At 36.2% G+C, this 26,806-nt stretch overlaps 1 protein-coding gene across 2 annotated transcripts; it reads left to right on the top strand.

The window, feature by feature from the left end:
* Positions 1–194: 194 nt before the first annotated feature.
* On the top strand, positions 195–25,624 carry LOC140760175 (uncharacterized). 2 transcript variants are annotated; one of them, XM_073097017.1, is made up of 8 exons: positions 195–560; positions 657–721; positions 821–919; positions 6,616–6,663; positions 6,758–6,827; positions 9,405–9,476; positions 23,062–23,193; positions 24,889–25,617. In XM_073097017.1, exons 1-8 carry the CDS (start codon positions 369–371, stop codon positions 25,036–25,038), a joined length of 828 nt encoding a protein of 275 aa, XP_072953118.1. In that variant the 5' UTR covers positions 195–368; the 3' UTR covers positions 25,039–25,617. The 2 variants fall into 2 exon arrangements, with proteins under 2 accessions (XP_072953118.1, XP_072953119.1); XM_073097018.1 differs by lacking the exons at positions 6,616–6,663; positions 6,758–6,827 and having other exon boundaries at positions 24,889–25,624.
* Positions 25,625–26,806: the final 1,182 nt, after the last annotated feature.

The following is a 26,806-nucleotide window of genomic DNA, read 5'->3' as shown; positions in this document are numbered from 1 at the left end:
AAAAAAAAATAGATAGAAATTTTAAATAATATCTGACATCTGATAATTTTTTATTAATTTTTTAAAAAACATTTGACACTATTTTGGAAGTCAATTGAATGCAACGCAATCCAACCGTCCACCTCCGAATCGAACGGCCCACAAAGTCCTCCTATGTGGCCGCCATAAGCAGGTAGTGGTGCATATGTGTAGGTCTCGCTAGACTTTCCACCACCAGTCCACTACCTCTGCCACCTTCCTGCTGCCATTAAACGTCGCAAGCCTGCGGAGAGCGAGAGGCGACGGCGGCTTCCCGGCGCCGTGGTTCACCATTTTACTCGGATTCGGCGACGTATGCGCGCATCGCGAGAGAGGAACTGGGCGGAGCCATGAAAGCTCGGGTAGTTGTTTTCCCCATCAAGGGCCGGAACTGGTGCTTTAGCCGATCGCTCGACTCGGCCGTGGCGTCCGAGTCCAACTCGTCTCCTCCCACGCTTAGAGATCTCTGGAAGAAGATCTCCTCGCGTAGCCGGACGCCGCAGGAGAGGGCGGAGAGCGTCGCCGACTATGTTGCAGATAAGGTGTTCGATTTATTGCCCCAATGGGAAGTTTCCCAATTCGCGTGTTGTATTGATTTTTTTTCTTTATTTATTTTGTGTGTTTTTTTTTTCCTTCAGATGAGCCGATCTTGGAGTAATTTCGAGAAGGCTCCACCTGGAACGCTCAAGAGTAGGATCCACAGGTGATGTTTGATTCTTTTTTTTTTTTATGAGAACAAATGATTGGAGTTGTCACATTGGCGATGGCTGTTGAATATTCTAGTGGTGTTGATGTCTTGCAGCTTAGGATTGCGGCTGTTGTCGGGAGTCAGGCCGTCGGAGATATTCTTAAAGTCTGTTTCTAAGGACATCACCAAGGTGGAGATCACATATCCTACGAGGTTGGATCTCTTGCAATTGCGTCATGGTTTCTTATATAGAATTGATGGTAATGGCTCTAGTTTCATTTGAATGGGAGGTTCTAGTTGAAGATCGGAAGTAAGTTGACACACTTTGGAAATTGCCGCATTTAATAGTGATTCCCATTATCTTTTCATGTGATGACCTCATAAGAGAAAAGTTGGTTTGCTAGATTAAAGAGTAGGCTAAAAGAAAAGGATTTAAGAGGGCGAAGTCAGATGTATGAAGATTTTTCATTGATGAAGCAGTTCCATTTCTGGAAGTTGCCTAGACTGAAAGTTCGGGGAAGATTTAGGAAACCTAGACTGATTAGGTGAATAAGATATGGAAAGACAAATCCGAGTCAAACTAAAAAATCCGTATCCAAATCAAAATTAGAGAACCAAAGCAAGGTAGGGATTAGGGAATGTAAAAGAAATCCAAAATATAATAAAAAGCACGCCGAAAGAATCTAGACACCATTTTCTTAACATGGAAAAACCTCCCTCACGAAGAGTGAAAAAAACCACAGATTCAATCAACCTCTCAGGTCAATTTATTTCACTATCAAACGTAGTACAAGATTCTCAATGATCACTTATTACCATAGACTGGATGATTGTTGACCGAAGTCCTTCTCTTGCTCAAACTTCTCGCTTTGATGAGCTACTTAGTGAAAGTAGATTGAATCCTTGTAATTGTCTTTAACTCGACGTGGATCATTCGCTGTAGATTATGGACGTGTCCGACGATGTGTAAGTTCTTCCACTGCTTTAGTACATGGTAGATGATCTCCAGGCAACAAATAGAAGAAAACTATCCTCAACTATGATTGAAAATACACTCCTTGAGAAAGAAGAACGCTCAAATATTGAATCTACGATCTCACTTAAGTTTCTTGTGTTGTTCTGTCCTCTAATGTCCTTTCATAAGTGTAATAGACTGTCCTTGAGTCATAGTAGAAGATTCACCAAAGGAAACACCAAGTTTGAATTGGTTTTTAGACTTTTCTTTGCTGTTCTACATTCCGACCAGCCTCAAATTGATTCACACTGAACTTAAGTGATCAGGAATGGTTTGAACCATTTCTGCACATTTACTGTCATCCGTAAGTAATTTGACTTGCTCATACATAAAACCCTAAATTGTACATCATATGTACAAGTATTTTATGTCCACGTATTCACCATTACAATTTATTGTACTTACATAAATATTCATCTCTTTGAAATGCCTGTTAAGTTACACTTATCTGTTCTTGGACTTCTTCTTGAACTGTCTTTCAGACGGTCTCAAATTTCTCTTGTTAAACATATTAGATTAGAGTGCTATCAAGAAAAAACGATGGAAGCCTTGCAAACCATTGGGGTGTGTGTGTGTGTGTGTGTGGCATTCTGAGATAGGATCATTTTCTGCTTAAGTCCACAGCAGCAAATATGCACAGGAGGGCTGGGCACCATTGTATGATGACATTAAGTATGTTTATAGCAATAAAAATTTTGGATCCGGAAAAAAGAAATCAGATGTTCCTATCCTGTTCCCAATTGTTACAGGAGAACTCCCCAAAACTTATGATTTGCTAAAGCAAGTAGATGAGAGGACAGGAATTTGTTGTGGATATATCACTACTGAATTGAGTTATGTACATATGTGGGAGGGGAAAACAAGAGAAAGTGAAGAACATGAGAGTGAAGTAGTAGAAAAGATTGCAAGAAGAAACAAAAGATTGAAATCTGATTATCATTTTAAATCCTCAATCTTTTGTGAGTTTTCAACTTAAATAACCTTAAATTCCATATGTTAAGTTATTAACCAGAAGAGAAACACAACATAATGTCATTGCATTTTTAGTTATGTTAGATCCCATCGTCATTAATGAAGAACACAATGGTCTCTTTACCAAGGGTTCCAACTTCCAAGACGTATTTTTAATGTATTTTGCTGGTCTCTCAAATTTTTGCTGATCCTATTTATCACACATGTAATTTAGATGTGCTGAACTGTCGGAGTACCTATTATTCATAAATAGCACCTACTTCATTGGTGCTACTGCTATGGGGCACTGCTACTAAAGCATTGTAGCTGCTATGGCTACAGTAGTGGTGCCTCAACTTAGTAATAGCGGACAATTGCAGTAGGCGTTGACACAATGTTGCAAATTCTATGATTGCTGTGGTGGTGATGCTATAGCTGCGATGTTAGTGACATATGAAAGGTACAATTGCAGTTGTTGCAACAGGACTGCTATGCAGCGTTTCTGTTTCATTGTGTCTTCACGAGGGTTGCACTGTTATGCGGTAGCAATGGCCCCACCATATCATTTCTAAGGCAGTGTTGGTGCTGCTATAGATCATGTGGAAATGATAGGCTTGGCCACTTGGAGCTCTCCATTGAAAGGGAGAAATAGGATTTTGGTCTTAGACAAAGCATAGACATAGACATGAGATATGGATAGACGATATGTCAAATTTTGAAGACAGAATACATCATGTTCGAGACATATTGAAGCAAATGAATGTATAAATATGTACGGATATAGAACACATCATGCTTTGAAAATGACAAATATTAGATGTCATAATCCGAGATCGGAATTATGACCGGTCATACACCTCAATATGTTTGAGATACACGAAGCCTTACTAACACTTCCTAAGTATACAATGGCAAGAATAAATAAACGAAGAAGATCTGCTTTATTAAATTTAAACTAATTGCAATGAACATAAAACAATGTTATTGTTTGAGTCTCTAAACGAAATAAAATTAACATTTAGTTTAAAACATAAAATCCAAAATAGCGGAAAGATAAATAGGTAGGTCCTAAGTGAAGGTGGGGTCCGGGTGCATCTCGCTCAGTCGCCTACTGACTATTACTTGAGATAAATAAAAAAAAGAAATTCATGAGCTAACAACTATAGCTCAGTGAGTGGAGTCAACTCGAAAACTAAATAAATTCTAAAATTTTATAGTGTTAAATAAAACCTAAGATTAATGATATACATAACAATTTTCAATAAGCATGCTCTTAAATAATAACAATGATAACAATAGAGAGTCATAACTTGTAGCCTTGCATAGTTTCAACATATTAATATTTTTTCAATATTTATACTGTCATTTGTCTTAATAAGTCTATACCCTGTGGATCCACATTAACTAGAAGTCACCTTGAGATGACGCTCGGGACTTTTTCTCATAGCTGATCCGATTAGGGTCATTAGATGGTATTACTATATGATCAACATATTCTGTCTTTTTCATTAACCGTTGAGAGAGGTTAGACTCACTTAGAAAATCTCTTATTCATCCTAAGACTATTTCTTAACCCCGCTAGAGTCACCTAAGAAGTCACCGTAGTAATTTGATATAGGACTTTCCCTTGGACTTTCCCTTGGACTTTCCCTTGGACTTTCCCTTGGACTTTCCGATAGACTTGAGTCACCAAAGAAAACCGCAAGCAATCTATACCGGGACTGTTATCTAAGTCGTACCAATACTAGTTTCATTTTTTTTCTTTTCACTAAAATTTAATATTTGCATAAGGTATGGCGATGCATTGAGTGCAATGATTAAATGCACACAAAAAATGTAACAATTAAATTCGCATGTAAGGATGAAATAAATAATTTGTACACAGTAAATTACATAGTCTGACAAAGGTACGAAGTATAATAAAATAAATATGTGAGTGAACTGAAATCTCAAATCTCTAGCTCACGTGCTAAAAATCACCATCTTTAATAATAAATAATAAAAAAGTTTTTAATTTGAAAAATATCAATATTTTTAAAATTTAAAACTAAAAAGAATTAAAATTAGTTAAATTACCCATTAGATTGGGCTGGGCTACTGCTGGCCCGACCCACTCCAATAAACTCTCGGCCTAGCCAAAAACAATGGACTGGGCTACGGGCTAACCCGTAGCCCAGCTCTATTTAAGTGGTTCGGTTCGGGTCTTTGGATCCGAAATCCAGACCCGAACCCGAACTCGCAATTCATAAGAAAAAGGGTTGGCTCGGGTTAAACCCGAGCTCAACCAAATCCTTCCCTTCCTGCGATCGGTGTGAGGAAGGGAAGAATAAAGGGAGAGAGTGTTCGCCGGCGACGGTTCAACGACCACACCTCAAGCCCCTCGACTCTCTCTCGTGACGTCGCCGTCCTGACGAGTTGGACGAGAACCCAAAGTAGACGATCGATTCAATAGTCGACGGTGACTGGAGCCATGAGGGCTCCAAAGGCGAACACCCACGACATGAGGCCAACGACGAGAGGCTTCCAGTGGTGGAGAGGCAGCGACCTGAAGCCGCTGGCCGGTGTGACTCGCTGGCGAAGCCGAAATCTCACAAATTAGGTATTTCTATTTTAACTTATTAAACTGAAATTAAGATTGAGGAGTGGGAGAGGACTTACCAAGGAGTCACGTAGTGGTCTTTGATGGCTTCGGTGGCCACTCCGGCAGGTTGATTCCACGGCGTGACTCCAATGGTGAGAAATAAGAAAACGAAGGAGGAGAAGAAGAAAAAGGGAAAAGGAGGCTAGGGGTGGGGGGGTTGAGGAGAGAGAGAGAGAGAATTATGGTTTAATTTATAGATTAAAAATTCAAATCTAATTTGATTCGGATTCGGCGAGATCTTCGTTGCGCCTCGTTGCGTGTCGGAGAGAGAGAGGGGAGAGGGTTGCACGTGCAGCGCACATGTACCCTTCTCTCTCAATCTTTATTTTTTGGTTCTCACATTAGAAAATAGGGATATAAATATATAATATATTTAGGGTACATAATATATAAATGCGAGTGCACATGCACGCGCATGTGCATGCACATTCACTTAGTTATAAATAAGCTGGCTGAAAATATTGAACAGACTGTTATTATCATGGTTCGCCATATCGGCTGATTCCGATCCAGACCCGATTCGAACTCTTCTCTATTTCACTCTTTCTCTTTACTCTCTCTTACTTTTTTTCCTTCTTTTACTCTTTCTATCTTTTTTTCTCTTCTTACATATAATAATTGTTTCTCTAACGGAGAGATCTAGCTTCAGTGAACTTCGACGAATTTTGGCGAACTCCGGCGAACTCTAGTATATAATTTTTTAATTAATTTTTTTTATTTCTCTCAATTTTTCCATTTTTTCCACTCTCTCCCTTTTTTTTTTCTCTTTTCTTCTTCTTTTTCTTCTTCTTCTTCACTGCAGCATGTTTTTTTTTAATTTTCTTCTACTCACGCTCTTTCTAATCTCTTCTTCTTTTCAATTTTTATTGCACCATAATTTTTCCTTTTTTTCTTACTTTTGGTAAACTTTTTTTTCTAAATTTTTAGAAGTTCTCCTGCATTTTTAAATAATATTTAGAATTTTATGTAATTAAAAAGTCCGATACGATTCAAGCGATCGATACAGCCGATCCGATCGATATGTATCGTTTTTTTGGAAGACCGATCCCGATTTTTCGAACCTTGGTTATTATGTAAGAAACTAGTAATAACCATTAGTTTGGACTATGCTAACAACCTTAAACTTATTTGTGGTTTTCTACTATTGATAATTCCCATTGACTTGCCATACTCTTAAACTCTTTAAGTTATTGCATGATGTTTCGTGTACACATATTTTTTTCCGTTCCGGTTTTATATTGCATGTTTTCTCATATTCCTTGACTTATGTGCACCCACCTGGCATTGCTTACAATGTTGCAGTTTAAATCCTCGTCTTGTGCGAAGGAGATTACGACATATAGCCATGAGGTGAATAATCAGTTCTATAAGTAGTTTCTTAAGCATATAGGGTATCATGAAGACTTTATTACTAACATTTATTCCCTGTTTTGCTTACAATCAGGGGCGCTTCAATTCATAGGAAATACTTATATGGTTCTGTTTCCTTGCTCCCTGTTACAAGTGTTTTAACAGTAAGTGTAAGAATTAAAGAACAGTTTTGCTTATTTTTGACATGAAGATAAAAGAGTACCATGTCTTCTTGTGTCTTCCTGTCATGCTAGCATCAATTGGTATAGAAGATTTGCTCAATCCGTAATGAGAGAAAATTTCATAATTTTATACATGGTCATTTTGCTGCTGCAACTCATATATAGCATAAACAAGTCATACATATCATCATCTTAAGCAAGATACTACCTAAGTTGCAAACTAGGAATAAAGTGTATATTGGTTGTTCTTGTATAAGATCATATTACTCATCTTTATTGCATCATAACAGCAGTTATTTGTGTTGTCTTTGGAGATTCTGTTATTTCTCTACTATGAAGACATTAGGGTACGACATCAACAATATGATGCATCTTGCTATATGAATCATGATGATATGAGAAAAAAAGATAAAGGAGTATATAAATTCACATCCATAGAGAAAAGAAGGTGCTTCCCTGGATCCCCTTTCTTGCTTACAAGTATGTTCACCAAATTAACATCGTAAGATGAATAAGGATTGGAAAGAAAACCCACCTGGTTGTGGGTAAAAAAAGAACCTGCCTGAATGTGGGAGAGAGAAGAAAATAGTAGATACCACCACAAAAGGCAAGGATGAAGAGTATATATACACATAAGAATATGTCGAGATCTTTCTAAAAAGCGATGAGGAAAATTAACAAATCACAATCCAAACTAATCTGTAGATCTTACTATGCAATCTATTAATAGATTTGAACTTTTATACTAAAGGAGTATTTGAGATCTTAGGTTAAGAAATTGGTTTACGCTTTATACATACTAGATATAACACATAATTGTATATGTGGATATTCTAAATACATAAGTTATGTAAAAAAATGTGCGCACACATGCATGTCCTCACACTAGCACATACATATGCATGCGCATGCAAATGCAATAAATACGTGTGCATGCATTCTACGCAAGCATGCCATGCGCGCGTGTGTGCTCATGCACACATTATTTGAAAATTCAAACAAGACATTATCTACAAATAATGGGCGGCAATCAGGTTGTATTAGGTTAGGTCAAGTTCAAGCCAACACAAACACGACACAAATATTTTAAATGAATTAGAATATTAAACATGAACACGACCCATTTATTAAATGGGTTACACTGGTCATCCATTTAACCCATTTAGTGAAGAAGTTAAATATGTTACACTACTCCCTTCTCGTCTCTTTCCATGGGGCTACTCTACTCTTTAATTGTTGGCATCAAACTCTCTTTCCCTCCCTACAATGTTATCAGCCATCTGCCATTGGATAAATTGAGAGATATACCAATGGAGTTGGGTTCTCGCTATCGTTTGACTACTGCTCACCTCTAAGTCTTGTTGACTGTTGTACTAGAAAACCAAGCATTCAAGCTGATCAACTCAAACTCGATTTAGATTGGTAATTGGTTGAGCGAGTAAATTGTTAGATTGTCAGCTTTGATTTGAGTTCATCTCCAAGCACACTGTGGTCCTTTTAGACTTCTAGTATCTCAAGCTGACCCAAGCTTCACAATCAAGAATATGAATACATAATAGGAGCTCATAGATTAATTGAAAGGAAAAAAAGAATAGAACTTGTTTCAGTATATTTTAGATTTATACTTCATAATATGATGCTATAACTGAAAGATGAAAGTTATGTTTCGAGTAAGTTATTCTATGGTAGGATTATGTCAACACTATGAAATGATGAATAATCAAAAATCAAAATAGAACCAAAAATAGATTAGAGTATTAAAGTAACATTTACATGCTTTTCTATATGTTCATTTACATTTCATGCTAACCCAGCATTAGTCTATCTATATTAAGCTGGGGATAGGAGGGCTACTTATGTTTCTGTTATGTAGCTTTGATGCATATAACTATATAAGGATATTGGATTGTGCCTATGTTATATGGAAGGTTCCAAGCATGCAGCTGAATAGACAGCCTTTCAGAGTATTCATACACGCATATGTATGATTACTGGTCCCATCTTGATTAAGCTCCACCAAGACTTTGCAATATACTACATAGTTTTTGATATTTACACGACAGAATCTTGTGGTTGTAATTTTGGTTGACATTCTTCTGCTTTCAGACAGCTATTTAAATATGGATCCTTGGAAATTGTTCCTGCAAAATAAGGAATGTTTGCATTATAAGTCCGTATTTGATAGAGTTGAGTTGCAAACTTGCATTAGTTGCCTACTTAACTTTTGACAGTAAGATATGGCTAATGGGAATAAATTTGCTTAATGTTTGAGATAATGAACATCGATCCAGCAACAGAGAATTTGGTTAGATCTTAAATTGGTTGTAATTTAGTAGATGTTAGAACCTTGATTAATGATTAGACAGCATTTAACAACATTTTATGGGAAATTGGAATAACAAGGATCCCTTTAAAGAGCTGATGTTCTGATAGAGAAGTGGATAACTAATTCATGGTTTACTTTTGTAGCAGATAAATCATGCACATAGATATGTTTTTAGTGAAAATAGTGAAATGTCATAGTCTACTACTAACTTTTAGTTGTTCTTAATTATCCAGGTACTACCTTTACCAAATATACCCTTCTTTTGGATTTTGTTTCGTGCATATTCTCATTGGAGAGCTCTCAAGGTACACAAATTACTTTAGATCTTTACATGAAACTGAATCAGCTTTATACATCTGGTGTGCTATTACTTTTTGAAGCTTTACCAGATAATTGAGTTCCAATAATTTAAGGCTTTAACATTTTCCTCTTGCTTTGTATTATTAGTAGTCAATTTCCTGGTAGTTTTTATTTGCATAGATGAGTTCTAGTGTAGTTCCTATCAGTTCTATACTTCTTTTGAAATTTTTTGCTTATTTTTTTTTATTAAGATATATTTCCTTTTCTTTTGAACATATATATTTCTTATAATGTTTGATTATGTTCATGTGATCAAAATGCAAATTCGTTATGTAACTCATTCCCTCAATAAAGTACTGATACATAATAATTGCATTAGGATTTTTCCCTTTTGCTTTCTTGTGTATTTCTTTCTTGCATTGATATGTGGATATTATATGATACCACGACAAAATTGTAGATTGCCACTGAAGTTGTGAAAGTGCTTGCAGTATTAAGCAATCAAGTGCGCTAGTGCAAGTGGTCTAGCAAAAAGATATTAAATATATAATTCATATGATTTACGTACATTGTATATTGTATATTCCTATCTTTAATAATATAATAAATAGGTTAATATATAGCTAGAAAATAGATGGAGAATTATCTACGCTATCCTATCCGTAAACATCATTATATATTATAATGATTCTATTGCTCAAGTTAACTAATATGCAGATATTTCTAGCAAATACAATTATCTGAAGGCCACCAACTAAATCCTAATCATTAAAAGACTTAATAAAGATAGATATATCAGCAAGATTTTATAGTTATTATAAGCACATGCAGTACACATGCATATACATCATAACGTGTCGATATGTATGGGTTATGCACTTATGCTGTATATGCATATGTGATCCACATAGACAGCTTAGGGCTAATAAGAAATCCTGATCAACCTAAGTCCGGACCGAACCCGCGCGGATAAAACTGGGTTAAGTTTGACTTGGGCTCAGCCCAACCCTAGCCCGATCAAATTTCAAATCCTCTTCGCCCGAAAGTTCTGTTTCGAGGTAAACGAGGAGCCAAGTAGTGGTTACATATCCATCAGAGCTTCAATGGATATTTAAGTTTTCTTTAGTCCATAGACAATAGTTATATAGTCCCATATTTAAATTACGTAATAGAATTATTGGATTACTCTAATTCTTTTGTAGTTTGAATAATCTCGAGTCCCTCGATAGATAATCTTTGTACTTCTATTATGTCTTAATATATTAAGCTTGTGTCATTTTTAGTCAGATAATTAAAATATTGTGCTCTAATTTTAGCTATTAAACTATCACAATTGAGCATTAAAAGTTGTGACTTGTTGCTTTAATATAAGATTCTTCTATTTTTTATTTCATAATATACTAGTTATTTGTGAGGAATCTGAATCCGTTCTATTATCAAGTCCGATATGATCAAATAATAAATGGATCGGATATGGATATTGCAATTGCCTATCCATTTAAAATTTGATTCTAATATGAATTCGACAAAATTAAATGGATGTGGATCCAATCTTTGTACATATCCGACTTGGACCAATTCGATTACACCTCTATTGGGTTAGGACTTGTTTTGGTTCATTTCTTTCCTTAAATGATTAATCCAATCGGAAGATTGTTTATAGGTTGTTTACTTGAGTTGGAAGGCAATAGAGTATTTTTTTTAATCTTTTTCTCTTCTCTCATATCTAGCCAGTGGGATAGGTTTGTGATTTCTTTTATTTCTTACCATTAAACTGCTGTGGCATTGCTTGATAAGATTCCATTGGGTCAGAACCTATACATTGGTACCAAAGCTTTTGTGGCTGACTATATTCTATTAATTTCTTTTTCAACTCACTGCAAGGTTGGGAAGGATGTAGAAAACATGGGCGATGTTGGTTGAGAGATCATCAATGTACTGGAATTAATTCTTCATCAACAAACAAGGAAACAAAACGTGGCAATTGGGTTGTGTTAAGTGGGTTTGGGTCGGGTCAACTTCACGCTAAGATGAACACGACCTAACTATTAAACGGATTGCATTTGATAAATATGAACACGGTCCGATTATTAAACAAGTAACATGACATGATCGGCGTAACCCGTTTAATAAACAGGTCTTGTTAACATGACATGATAAAAAAATAACACGATAGAAATAACACTGTAGTATTAACCCTATATAAAAATTAATATTTGTTAATTTATCGTATATAAATGATGTATTATACAAACAAAATAGACTCTTTCCAATTCAAAACTCATACAACATAAAAATAACAATTCTAATAGTTCACCATAACACAATCCTACTCCCTCCGAGAGGGAAACAAAGCAAGGGGGAAACCTTTCTAAAAGTAAGGAAAGGGGTGGGGTACGGGGAAGGGAAATCCCGTATCCTCCAAATCCTTATTATGAGGCCCTTTTTAGGAGCTCTATCCTTATTTTTGATAAAAAACTCTCCACACTATTCGCTTCTACCAGGTATGGAGCCATCATTGCATCATCACAACTCCTGAACCCTCTCTGCTGGGGCTCAGAGTTTAGGCCCATTATTGCAACCCGGTCATATAACATAGTTCAACTCTCATGATAATTACAACATAGTTTCAACTTTCAACTCCTTTTTTGTACTACTATATAACAATACTAAAGAGAGTTTTCTCTTCATATTGTTCTGCAGTAGTAATTTACGAGTAGAAAAATTTGTTTAATTTAAGTCAAAATTTATTATAGTTTTGAGTGAGTTTTTTCTTTAGCTTTTAGGTTTTATATGTGACTAATTTTCATTTTGTTATTTTTCTATTATTTTTCATAATTTTTTAGAAATTGTTCTGCATTTTATGTAATATTTATAATTTTACGTAATTAAAAATAGTCTGATTCGATATTGGCGTCCGATACAACTGATATAGCCGATACGGCCGATATGTATTGTTTTTTCTAACGGTCGATCTCGATCCAATACCATGTTTCAAAAACTTGGTTTCAACTTCACAATTCAATCACCAACATCCAATATTAAGTAAATAAATTTAAGTACTAATTTTAGTTCCAATTCTCAAATCTAACTATCCTATGATAATTAGAACATAGTTTTAAAGTTCACAATTCATTACAAATTACAGATAGTTTGAAATAAACAAAACAACAAATTAAACCTTCCATTATATTATCCAAAGATTATGACCTTGTCTAAAAGAACAAAAGTGAACGTAAATAACTAAGATAGAAGATAGAGAGAAAAACAAGGTTGAGATTCTCATACCAAACATCAATATTATATATATAAGATATAGATAGTGAAAAACATAATATAAAAATTACAAACGGAAATATCTTAGGAAAATTGAGGAAATATCAATATTATATATATAAGATATAGATAGTGAAAAACAAGGTTGAGATTCTCATACCAAACATCAATATTATATATATAAGATATAGATAGTGAAAAACATAATATAAAAATTACAAACGGAAATATTTTGGGAAAATTGAGAAAATACCTCGATTGTCTCATATCTAAGAATTTGAGAAACTATGGTACCTCCAAAAATGGCATATAAATGCAAAAACCTCTATTTCCCTAGATATTAAAATCTATACAAGTATCTTATTAAATATTTAGATTTCTGTATTTGAGCATTCACCGGATTCTACAGCTTCACTTGCATTACTCATCGAATCCAAATCTTTAATATCTTCCATTAGCTCCTCCTGTACTACCAAATTTGTTGTCAAATAAAATAGTTAGCAGACTAAACTTTTTTGAATATTTATATAAGAAAACAATAAAATATGATTACTTTTAGTATGAAACAACTAATCTCGAGTACAAATTAATGCTTTCGCAGTCTAATCTTACGCTTTAAAACAATTCTATATTGGTAAAGTACTCTACCACCAACGCTAAAAAAAGATTAAGAAGCAACTGTGGAGATAAGAATACTTAATATATCACATGACATGAGAGAAAAATTTGGATATTAAAATTGATTGGATTTTCATAATTAAGAATATCCAATTTATAATTTTGATCAATTCGGGGCTCTTCTAAATATAATTCTAATTGTGACTTCTGTGATTTAGTATAGGTTGAATATTTATGGCGTAGTAATATTTCGCCCAAGGTTCTCAGTATCGGGATTGGGATCGGTATCGGCCGTGCAGAAAAACGATACGTATCGACCGTATCGGCCGTTCGTATCGAATCGAACTATTTTTTAATTATATAAAATTATAAATATTATTTAAAAATGTAGAAAAATATAGAAAAATTTAGAAAAAATGACAAAATAAGAAAACTAAATTACTCACATATGAAGTCTAAAAACTTAAAAAATGTATTAAGTTACTTAAACTTTAAAACTTTGATAAATATCGAGCTGGTTCTCGTAAATTTCTATAGTCTTTATCATCATAATCACCATAAGTTTGTAAATATTGATGTTTGGGACCTGATGCTCCAAAAAGTGATTCCATCATACTAGTCATATTGTATGGATCTTGTTGTGTGACTTACATTTGAGGAGGATAATAACCATCATTTGGATTTTGTACCTGAGAATACTGAGGATACTGAGGATAATAACTAACATATGGATCTTGTGATGGCTCTAAACCATAGTTTCCAGTTTCGGCCGATCCCGATCCAGGCCGAAATTAGCCGGGATTGGTTGGTTTTGGCCTGTACAGGTGATTGCAAGCGGCTGCTGCAGAGCAACTGTCACACACAGAGAGAGAGAGGGAAAAAGGAAGAGAGTGAGGGAGAGGGAAAAAGGAAGAGAGTGAGGGAGAGGGAAAGATTAAAAAAAAAGGGTGAGAGAGAGAAAAAGGAAGAAAGAGTGAGGGAGAGGGAAAGATTAAAAAAAAAGAGGGTGAGAGAGAAAAAGGAAGAGAGAGTGAAGGAGAGGAAAAGATAAAAAAAAAAGAGGGTGAGAAAGAGAGAGAGAGAAAGATAGAAAAAAATAGTATAGGATAGAATGAATATTTCAGACTAACAGTTAGAGTGATAGGAAAGAAGAGAGAGAGGAAGAGAGATTTTTACTTTTTAGGCTTTATATGAGTAATTATTATTTCTTATTTTCTTCTAATATTTTCTAAATTTTTAGAAATTTTTCAACATTTTTAGCAATATTTAGAATTTTATTTAATTAAAATAGTCCGATTCGATACAGGCGGCCGATACGGTCGATACGTATCATTTTTCAGGACGACCGATCCCGATACCGATTTTTGGAACCTTGCTCTAAACAATAAATACTCGATGTATCATAATCATAGGAATCAAAATGCATCTCATGACGACGTCGCTGATATGTATATATATCCTTAGTTTCTCTGTCTTCACTCTTATGCGTCCTTGACTTTCCTCAACAAATGTAGATGGAACGATCTCACCATCATATGTATCATTAGGACTATAACTAGTACTAGTAGGTATACCATTTCTCGCTGCTAAATGACTCGTACCAGCCTCTACCCTCGTCGTGGTCTCTCCTAATATTTCATCTAACCATGGGTTATGTCTGTCATCTAATAACCTGTCCTCTATTTCTCTGATCCACGGAGTTAAGGGGTCTTCTTCATCAAAAAGATGATTTAAATCAATTAGTTCATTTTCTGCCATTCTTCTTAAATTTCTCTCCCTTAATCTCATATTATAATGACAAAAAACCAACTTCTCCAATTTTTTTATTGTCAATCGGTTGCGTGTTTTTGTGTGGATTAAGGAGAAAGTAGTCCAATTTCTTTCACACTGTGATGAAGATACAGTTTGACTTAAAATCTTCTTTGCTATTGGCGTCAAATTTGGTGCCTCCTCCCATCCATAAATAGACCACTATTCAGCTAAAGTGTTATGAGATATAGCTGCAGTAACTTTAGCAGTACTGAATTGCCCAGCTCTCAATCTATATCTCTCCATCTGAAATCAGAAATATATTATTAGCTTATTGATTATGTTGAAAGTTAAAACTTGAAACAAATAATAATAAAATTATTTAATTGAATCATAACTCGTTTCTTTATTGCACAAGATTTATTTATTGAATCATAACTTGTTCAATTTAAAATCAATCATCTTTCATCACCTTTTATAACTTTTGCTCACATTTTTTTTATTGATTCTTTAGCTATGTCCATTGCCTCATATAAGAAACCCATTTCAGACTTGTCATTACTGTCTACAAGTCTTAATACTTTAACAAGAGGCTCAAATATTGCGGTGACAATTGTAATATTATGCCATATATTCAAAGTTTCACCTAAAGATTTATCTTTAGATTTCATATTCTTCATTTTTATAGACCACTCCTATGATGTAAACATCCGCATAATATCATCCTTGTAGCGCATGATGTTCTTCAAGGTTAAAAAGTGAGTGACAAATCTAGTGATCCCGGGTCTGATGATCTTTCTACTACCAGTCATCTGTCTGAGTAAATTAAGAACCCAACCATGGTTATATATAAAATTTGTTAACCTCTGACCTTCACGTATGACCATGTCAATTTCAAGCTCTTTTGCAATATCCTCTAACATTAGAACAATACAATGTGTGTCACGACCCAAAATAGGAATCATGACCGGCCATGCATCTCAATATGCTTGAGATGCACGAAGCCTTATTAATACTCTCTATGTGTACGATGGCAAAATAAATAAATAAAATGAGAATGTGCTTTATTAAAATTTTCAAACTAATTGCAATAAAGATAAAACAATGTTAATGTTTTTGAGTCTCTAAACTAAATGAATAAAACTTCTAATCTAAAGCATAAAATTTAAAAGAGGAAAGATAAATAGGTGAATCCTAAGTGGAGGTGGAGTCCGGGTACATCTCGCTCAGTCGCCCCGCTGACTATTACCTGAAATAAATAAACAAATACAAAAACAATAGAACCCATGAGCCAACAACTATAGCTCAGTGAGTGAAATCCACTCGAAAACCAAATAAATTTTAAATCATATTAATGCTGAATAAATTAAACTAAAAGCAACAATATCCATAACAATATGCAATAGGCATGCTCTCTAAATAATAATAATGATAATAATAGAGAGATGTCACAACTTGTAACCTTGCACGTTTTCAACATATTAACATCTTTTGATATTTATACTGTCATATGTCTCAATGGGTTTAAACTTTGTGGATCCACATCAACTAGAAGTCACCTCGAGATGACGCTCGGAACTTTTCTTCATAGCTGATCCTGTCAGGGTCATCAGAGGGTATCACCCTGTGATCAACACACTTTGTCTTTTCCTCTAACCGTTGAGAGAAGTTAGTCACCTAGGAAATTTTTTCATTCATCCTAGGATTGTTCCCTAACCCCGCCAGAGTCACCTAAGAAAGTCACTACATTGATCTAATTTAGGACTTTCTCCTGGACTTTCAGATAGATTTGAGTTACCACGAAAAATCGCAAGTGATTTATATCGGGACTGTTCTCTAAGTCGTACCAATAGTATCATTTTTCTTTTTAGAAATTTCAATATTTGTACGAAGTATGGTGATGCACTGAGTATAGTAATTAAATGAACACAGAAAATATAATAATTAAATTTTTACACATACGGATGAAATAAATAAATTTGCACATAGAAATTGCAACAATTAAATTTTTACACGGAAGGGTGAAATAAATAATTTGCATAGAAAATTTTCATGGTCTGACAAAGATACGAAATATAATAAAATAAATATGTGAGTGAACCCACTCACCTGAGTCTAGGTAAGACAACCGAAACCTCAAATCTTTAGCTCACGTACTAAAAATCACCATCTTAAATAATAAATAATAATAAAATTCTTTTAATTTGAATAATATCAATATTTCTAAAATTTAAAAACTAAAAAGATTTAAAATGGGTTTAATTTCCCATTGGATCGGGCCAGCTAATGCTGGCCCGGCCCAAATAAAAAAAAAGAACTAAAAGATGGCCCAGCCAAATAGGAAATGGATGGGCTGTGGTTAGCCAATTTAATTGGTTCGGGTCGGGTTTGTGGATCCGAAATCCAAACCCGAACCCGAATCCGAACCCGCATTCAAAAGAAAAGGGGGTGGCTCGGGTTAAACCCGAGCCAACCAATCCCTTTTTTTTTTCTTCTTTTCTCCCTTCTCACGTCCGACATGAGGGAGGGAAGGATCGAGAGAGAGAGTGGCTGCCGGTGACTTTGCCGGCGGCGGTTCACGACCGGCTCCCTCCCTCTCTCTCTCTATCTCTCTCTCTCAGTTGTTTTCATGATGTGGAAGACTCACCACTGACGGCCTACACCGAGGCCGACGTCGACTGGAGCCACGAGGGCTCTTCCAGAAGGCATCCATGGTGCAAGGCTAACGATTTGGAGCTCTCAAGCACGAGCAGCAGCAGCTCGAAGTCGCCGGCCGGCGAGAGTTGCCGGCAAACCCGAAATTCCCAATTTAGGTATTTTCGCTAAACCATATTAAACTTTAATTAAAATTTATGGGTGGGAGAGGGCTTTCCAACGAGTCGCGTGGTGGTCTCTAATGACTCCGGCGGCGCTCTGGCAGGCCGATCCCACAGCAACGACTCCGACGGTGAGGAAGAAGAAAGTGAAAGAGAGGAGGAAGAAGAGAGAGAAGAGGGCTGAGATGGTTAAGCAGAGAGAGAGAAGAGACTAGGATTTTAATTTATAGATTAGAAGAGAAATCTAGACCTAATCCGATTCGGATTAGGCGCGATTTCTCTCTGCGCCTCGTCGCGTGCTGGAGAGGGAGAGGGGAGGGGTTGCACGTGCAGAGCACGTGCACCCTCCTCTCTCAACATTTTTTTTTTTTTGATTCTGACAGTGTGAGAATATTAGAAGTTGCCAATCTCTTTCTTGATGAGCTAGATTTAAAGACTATAATGTTTACAGATGAAGGGAATGAGAACAAGGAGGCACCGATTGAAGAATAAAAGAAGAATGGTTTTTTTTGTGATAGATTATTATCTATTGAACTCTTTATTGTATTTTGTGATAAAACTATGGAACTTGAATATTTTGTCACTAACTTATTTGTTAGTTATTATAAACTCTTATATATTTTGTGATGTTATGATATTTTTATTGCTTTGTGCAGTTATTGTTTGTTGCATGAATAGAGTATGTATTGTTATGTATTTTTAATTATTGATCAATAATTTATAATTTTACATGTATATATATTTTATTTTATTAATTTATTTATTGTCGTATCCTAGCTATGTCCGCATCCTATTTTTTTAAGATATGCCTTATTGCCGTGTCCATGTCTCATGTCCTTTTCCGTGCTTCATTGGGTGAACAAGAAGCTAGGCGCTCCTTTTTACGGGCCATTTGAAATTGTTGAAAGAATTAGACTAGTGGCATATCATTTGCGTATTACGGAAGGGTCGTGCATTCACTTAGTGTTTCATGTCTTTCAATTGAAGAAATATATATGCATAGATAGGCCCAGTGGACCCTATCTACCTCAAATTGTTGATACTGGAGAGATTGTTTTGGAGCCTAAGGAAATATAAGATTTTCACTAGGTCAAGCTTCGAGGTGTCTTGGCATATGAAACATTGGTCCTTTAGGTGGGATTGCCATTGGAGGCTGCTGCATGGAAGGATTTTATAGATTTGAAGGAGTGATTCTTGCATCTCAACCTTGAGGACAAGATTTCAAGGGGAGGGGAGTGATAGGGATGAAATTCTAGCCACTCTATTCTAGTTCACTTATCAGAGGAGACGGCAGTAGGGGGCTCCACAACAAGTGGTTTGTGAAGGAGGAATAGGTGTAGCATAGCCGGTGTTAAAACGTTCGGTTCCGCATTCAAACGCCTGCCTCGATCCCAATTCATCAATTTGTTGGAACAAATTCACGACTCAATCCAGAGCCTGAAATCGAATAGGCATTCGAACTACCTTCTTGGTTTTCGAGTGCCTATTTGGTTTGCCGTAGGAGCTTGAATGACCTTCTAGGATGTTGGAATGCTCGACGCACCTAATGATGGGTTAATTATTTATTTTTGTGAATTCATGTTGGGTTAGGATTTGTTTTGGTGTGTTTTCTTTCCTCCGATTGGGAGACTATTTATAAGCTTTTTACTTGAGTTCAAAGGCAATAATTTATTTTATTCTCTTTCTCTTTTCTCTCAAGTCTAGCTAGGGGGCTACGATTTCTAATTTCTTTTCTTTTTCACCATTAAACTGCTGTGGTATTGCTCGATAGGGTTCCGTCAGGTCAGAATTTATCACTCCTTTGATTCCAACAACCATGGCTTAAGCTGACTGCGACAAGCGCCCCTGTACCCAGTGAGGACGGCCCCTGCCCCAATTGCCTCTAGGATTGATCCAATGTCTTCACTTCCGTCTAGCAGGAGGAGTTCGAGCAGCACAGTAGCCTAGAATCTGCAACCCAAAGAGCTGCAGCTCGACCCATTACACAACCAAAAAGAACAGTCCGAGCTCGATATCTTGTGGGCTAGTGGGCAGTAATGGCTTGGAATAGTTTAGCCCAGACCAAACCTTGCTGTGGCTCATACATGATCCAACCACATATAATGACCATGTAATAAATAGATAGGTATACCCACAACCATCACCTATGTAGCATTAAAACTATGGTCACCACATCAAGCAAAGTTAGCTTTCTGTGTTATGCAGAAAAATAGAAAATATATCCTATCAAAGTTCAATAACTTGGTTTTTTGTTTGCTATCCCTTCCATTTATAACTTTCATTGGCTTCAATTGTTTAAATATCAATGTTGGTAATTTTAGATAGAATCGGAAGGTTTTGTCCATTAGTATAATTTGATTAATTTCAGTGGTTGTTTTTCATTATGTTATTAGGATTCAAAATATACCCTCACACTATATAATATTTTAAGTGCTCACCGTCAATAATTTTTACTAGCAACTTGTTGATGGTGTATTTTTAGTTTCTTCTACTTTAAGAAGGAATATGGTGCTTAGGACTTATCACCACTCTAATGAATCTAATAATTTTAGGTGCTCACATCAATAATTTTACAGGCGATTTGTTGATGGTGTATTATTAGTTTTTTTATACTTTGAGAAGGAATATGGTGCTTAGGACTTACAACCAATTCGCTTAGAGACAAGTAGGTGCTACTCTTGAGCGCTTCACTCTTTCGTAAATTTGTGGCATTTTTAATTTCTATCAGAAAATATTAAATGTTATGCTTGCCATACGGGTTAATTTCGTTTATTGAAGCTCTTGACCTCCCTTGAACAAAATCTTAGCTCCATTGCTGGATATAACATATACATGGAGAAGTTATTCAACTAAAACAAAGTTACTATTGTTAGTTGGCAACGATGGTCGTGCCATAAGCACGGACCGTGCCGACTATTGGCTGGCACGGCACGTGCCGCGGCACTTGCCGGCCGTGCCGTAATAGAATGAGAGAAAGAGGTAAGGAATACTCACCTTTGCCATTGTAGTCGCCGTCGCCGCCGCCGCCCGTCGATCGCTGCCCGCCGCCGTGGCGCCGCTTCGTGCCCTAGCCCCCGAGAGAGAGAGAGAGAGAGAGAGAGAGAGAGAGAGAGAGAGAGAGAGAGAGAGAGAGAGAGAGAGATCCGAATCCAAACACGCAACTTAAACTTTAAACCCTCTCCCGATCTCTCTCTCTCTCTCTCTCCCTCTGTCATCTTCTCTCTCGGGGGCTAAGGCACGAAGTGGCGCCGCAGCGGCGGGCGGCGATCGGCGAGTGGCGGCGATGTTGACGAGGTCGATGGTGAGCGGCGATGCGTTAGGAGGGGTGCCGTGCGGCACCCTCGTGCCACGTGTCAGTACGCCGCCGACACGACAAGTGCCGACTGGCACACCCCGTGCCGGTCGGCACGGCCATCCTTGTTTGTTGGTGTTAGTGTCCAAGAGGAGAAAGGGACACCTTAAATTAAGTCATACACATGGAAGTTGGGGGTACTACTGTTACGTGTAGGGCACCACTAGGAGTTGAAGCTTTTTATAAATTGTTGGAGGTCCTATGGTATATAGGTTGTAGTTGGAAGTCCTACAATATATAGGTTGTAGGTTGTAGTTGAGGTCCTACAATATAAAAGGAGGGATTAACATAGTGCTAGAAAAGCAACAGAGAATGACGTGCAAATACTTTGGCCAAACAACAGTGTGTAGATAAAACAACCATTATGAGGAATTCTATGGTGCGGGAGCTGAGGAAGCAAGTTGATGCAATTTTGTCCTGACAACCAAGAATTGAGGGAGAAAGATAGAAACAAGGTGATTGTTCTAATTTTTGGTATCTCTTGGGTTTTCTTATTCATTGGTCTTGGGGTGAGTTGAAAGAGTGTACAAGGGGTCTGGGCTTAGGTTTTGGACAGTGTTTTGCATGGGGTTTTTGAGCCTGTATCAGTCTTCTTTTCATTGTGGAAAGTAAACAGTTGCACTCCCCCTGGATGTAAGCCTTCGATTTTGGTGTGTGCATTTCTTGTTGATCACTTCCAAAGGCACAATGGTTAGAAGTGCTTGATTAGATATTAATGTGGAGAACATAGTATTGCTGTACTGGGTTTCATGGTTTCGAAGAAAAAAAAAACCAATACTGAATAGTAACCTTTTTATTTCTAGACATGCCTTATATTTTTATTGAGGTTAACAACTTGTCTTTCTGATAGTTTTACTTCAACCTCTGCATTTTTCATTAAATAACTGAAAACATCCTAAAGGTGTTCTTTTTGGAAATTTAACAAAATGTACGGGTAAGTCTAGGTGTTTCTGTGATCTATTTAGAAATACAGGGATTTAATTAAATAATAAGTGGCCAGGGTGTAAACCACGATAAACACACAAAGCATGGTGAAATGGGAAATTCTCTATTAAAAATTTATTTTATTAGATGAACTGTGAGATAAATTTCCTTAGCATGTGATATATCCTTAGAATGTTATTGATATCTTAATAAGATTTGAAGTATATGATCACTCATCAGATATCAAGATCAAGGATTTTGTGTTGACACTTCTCAGTCTCACTAGATTCTGACAAGTGAATTAAGACTTTAGAATACATACACAGAGTTGGAAGAACTCTAAGACATGCAGTATAATCGAAGCTAGAGAGAGCAGCAAATGGTGGGAAGGAAGGTGGAGGAAGGGGAAGTGGTAACTGGAAGGTAGAAAGGAACGGGTAGAAAGGCAGAGGAAGGAGAAGAAGAATAAAGTCAGTCAGGTCTGAGTACAGTTCAAGTTTATGGGCCTGAACTGAACCAGAACCCTTTTAACTCAAAACCCTAAGTTGATAGGCTTTCGGGTGAGTTTGGGCATGGTTCATGTTAAACTCAAACGACTCCATGACCAACCGGCAACTGAAGACCGGTCTATTTAATGTCTGTTTTCACCATTTTCCTATGTCTTTTAAATGTCAGGCTGCAACTTTAAGCGCCTCATAAGTTGGAGCAGAAAGCTTATTTCTTTATATTTCTGTCTATGAATTTATATTAGAACTTCTTTCACGGAATCCCATATTTTTCTGTTGTTTTGACTTTTGCTACTAGTTTCCTACTTTACATCATTTCTTGATACCACTTTTTTCTTTTCCCTTTCAGGGAAGTGAGAGGCTTTTGCTATTGGTTTCAGACTGCTCTAGCACATCGAATTTGCTTCTCAGCAATGAGAAAGAAAATGGATCCACAAAGGACTCTACTTGTGCTAGTGAAAATGCACCAGTATCTCGATGGGTAAGACTTAAGAACCCTGTTCTTTTTAAAACACCATTTGTATCACCTGTTAAGAGTATCTACACAGAGAAGTAATTGTAGAAAGATTCTTTTGGATTTAATATTATTTTGATAAAAAAATATATTTTTAATAGCATGTTCATAGTATTTACATATTTTTTTAGTAAAGTAATATTAAATAAAAAAAGGTATTCTAGAAGCTTATTACATGAATAATATATCTATATTCATCAAATCAGGAGAGTGGTAAATATCTTCCTTTTGGTGATAAGTTCTCGTTTAGTCATGTAAGAAGGTAATTACTAATTAAATTACTTCGAGGTGGTTGAATTTTCAAAAGACCCCCTTTTTTTCTCGAACATGATTTACATTTTATGCGCTAAACTTGGAATTTCCAAGCTGGTGATGAGTGGCAGTTGAAGAATTAGCTTAGGTTTGCTACTCTCACTGAGGTAGGTAAAAGATCAGCTAAAAAGTTGGCCTGCCCATTGAGCAGCATTGCAGAAAAATTTGGCTAAGAGTGATTACAAGTTTGTGAACCTCTATTGATATTAAACTTCTAGAAACATGAATGCTTAGTACTTCAAATTTTCCTGAAATTTTGTTCAATTTGCTTGGTTCTAAGGTTCATAAGCTAGAGACCACAGCACCCATTAGCTGGACAAACTATAATATTTAACCCTATATTTACTTGATTGTTCAACTACAAAGAAATTGATTCATAATATGTAAAGCCTATGTACCTTACATAAATTGTCTTCCGATTTGAGGATTTTTACATATTTGCTACTGAAATGTTTTAGAATATCATAATTACTCGTACATTCTTGAAAATGTCATATTTACCCTTAAATATTGGGACTATTTTATAAATGCACTAAAAAGAGATGATATACTAATCAAAGTTATAAGTTATCTCTAGAAATGCCACTAGAAAGTTTAAAAAAAGTTGATAATTATCCTTGGAATATGTCATAATATGTTTTTAAATCTTGCAATTAGATTTATTTTAAAAATCTCCCTTTGCAATTTTACTTCCTTTTCAGGTTTATTTGCATAAAGCCACTCCAAATCCATCAAAAATATATTCTCAATATATTTATTTGACTAAAATGCATTTTAGTTGATATTTATATTTAAAAATTGGAAAGAAGAAAAAGGAAAAGGGCATCGAGTCAAAAGCTAGATATACCAGGGATATTACTAATGAGTTAATTAGAGGAGTATCTCTTTTTCAAAAAAAGAACAAGAAAAAGAGAGTAATCGAATTGCAAATATGTCAATAAGAGGAGGGTTTTTAAAACAAGCTAAATTGCATGTTGTGAGATGTTAATTTGTGAGGCGAAATGTGATATTTTTATATCTTTGTAGTGTCAATATTGATAGACCACATACTACTTGATAGTCAAAAGTATTTTGATGAATTCAAGGGTGGATATGATATTGCATAACTTTTGGTGGTATATATAAAGAGCCCCATTGTGTTAGGGGTAGGTATGATATTTTGAAGAATGTAGCCATTATCATGTTTGTTAGGCTAAACTTTTCATTGGCAAATATTTAGAAGAACTTTATAGTAACATCTCGGTCAATTTCTATTTCTTTTAAGTTTGTGATCTTCCCTTTCTATATTGTTGTATTTTCTAGCATCTTACATCTGTTTTCAATCTAATGTTAGTTATATCCTTGCAAAAGGTTTTGCAGCCTTCAGAGGACCTGGAGAGACTCCTCAATGGAAAGAACACTGACAATGACATTGATTGTCGAACCATATCCAGTGTCTGCAACGCCTACCATCTAAACAAGAGCGATGTTTTGAAGTACAGGGACTTGCAAGAGTTGTAGGACTTTCATTGCTATTCCAGAGTTGAACTGCAGTACAGAAGATCCAGGGGGCCATTTCCAATTTCATCACAAACCAACCTTGAGCTGAGATTGGAATAAGGGAGCTGGTGATCTTTTGATGTCGAAGGCGCAGAGATTTGGAGGCTGTGGATGACTACTTTCCCCTTTTCATCTCCGGTCAACTTCTTGGCTCTACTCTCCTTGTAATCCCTTTTCCTCTCTTTGTTGTTTTTTTAATAGATTCAACTGGGCCAAGTCCACTTCTCTCAAAAAAACTCTTTTACATATCAGAGAAATAAGCTCTATTCTGAATTTTGCTTCCACGGAATGCTCCATTTGATCAGTAAGACGAGAAAGCTTTAGGAATTTCTTTGTATTTTTCTCCTTTATTTTTAAGATAGGCTGTCTTTTATGTCTTTTAGACTTTTTACATTGAGAACATTGCTTTTTGCTAGGTCATCATATATAATTCTACAATGTAAAGTCAAGCAATTCTTAGAAGGGGGACTGACTAAAAGAAAAGTTCTCTGATTTGGGTTGATTGTGATCCTTTGATCTCTCGAGGAAGCAAGAAACACGACTGAAGTTGAATATAAAGCCATGTTTATAACTACTAAGGACATTATTTATCTTTGATGTTTATTGGATGACATGGGTATGTCAAACCAATAATGGCTGTGTTGATTGACATGTGGCGTGTCGGCAGCATACCGACATGTGGTATAAGGGTGCTGCACGGCACCTCTCCTAGCAGTCAAGGATAGTTGTGTCATAGGCACTTGCCGGCCATGCAGCAAGAGAGGGAGAAAGAAAGAGGAGGGAGACTACTTACTTTTACTTTACGACCTCAGGCGAGTTGAATAAAAAGTTAAGGTGACGAAAAGCTTGATGACACGGCACCCCTAATGCCACGTGTCGGTATGCTGTTGGCATGACTATCGTTGCTAGCAGCAATGTGCTTATCGCAATTGCCTCTTGCTTTCCCACTTTGTTGCTCGTCGACAAGCTTACTTCGTTGCTTGCTGTCGATCTCATCATTGAGCTTGCTTGATATGATTTAGAGGAATGTCTATGGAAGATAAAAGTTAGAAAATTACGAAGTGTTAATACATTTAGGATAAAATACCCTATCAGACAATACGCATGCAACATATGTATATCTTGAAGGGATCATAAGTAATGTAGAAGTTTATTTATAAGGGATAAAGTGCGTGAGCAAGTGGTAAAAGAGTATTGAAATATATATACTAAAGAGATCTATGACAGCTATGAGGAATCTTTAGGGTCAGCAGAGAGTAGATAACTTTACATATTATTATCTCAGCCATAGGGGTTGAGAACCATCCTAATATTTATCCAAATATTAATTTATCTCCAACCTTAATCTCTTCTCTCCTCTCCTTTACTCTCTATCTTCCTCACATTCTCTCTATCACCCTCAAGTCCCTCAACCTAGCTATCTCTCACCGCCAAGTCTGACGCCCTCCTCCCTTCTTCGATTGCTATACGATCCTAGACCTTTAGGCCTAAACCCTCATCCCTCCTCTTCATCTCTACTATGTGATCATTCACCAAAACCTCCGCTTACTGCCCACATAGTATCATCAATCATAGCCCCAAACAACACTACGTATCATCACCACCTTGCCCTCCAGCCTATATTCCCTTAACAATTCCAAATTAGATCTTGACTCCAGATAGAGTCTGAATCTAAATAGGATTTGAATACCAAATTTCTTTAGGCATCGTTTGAATATTTAGTGAATAT

The sequence above is a fragment of the Typha angustifolia genome, chromosome 5 (assembly GCF_048772165.1).
Source record: "Typha angustifolia cultivar Huaian chromosome 5, ASM4877216v1, whole genome shotgun sequence".
Lineage (NCBI taxonomy): Eukaryota > Viridiplantae > Streptophyta > Magnoliopsida > Poales > Typhaceae > Typha > Typha angustifolia.
Note: the sequence above shows the minus strand (reverse complement) of the source record. Positions and strands in the feature narration are given on the sequence as shown.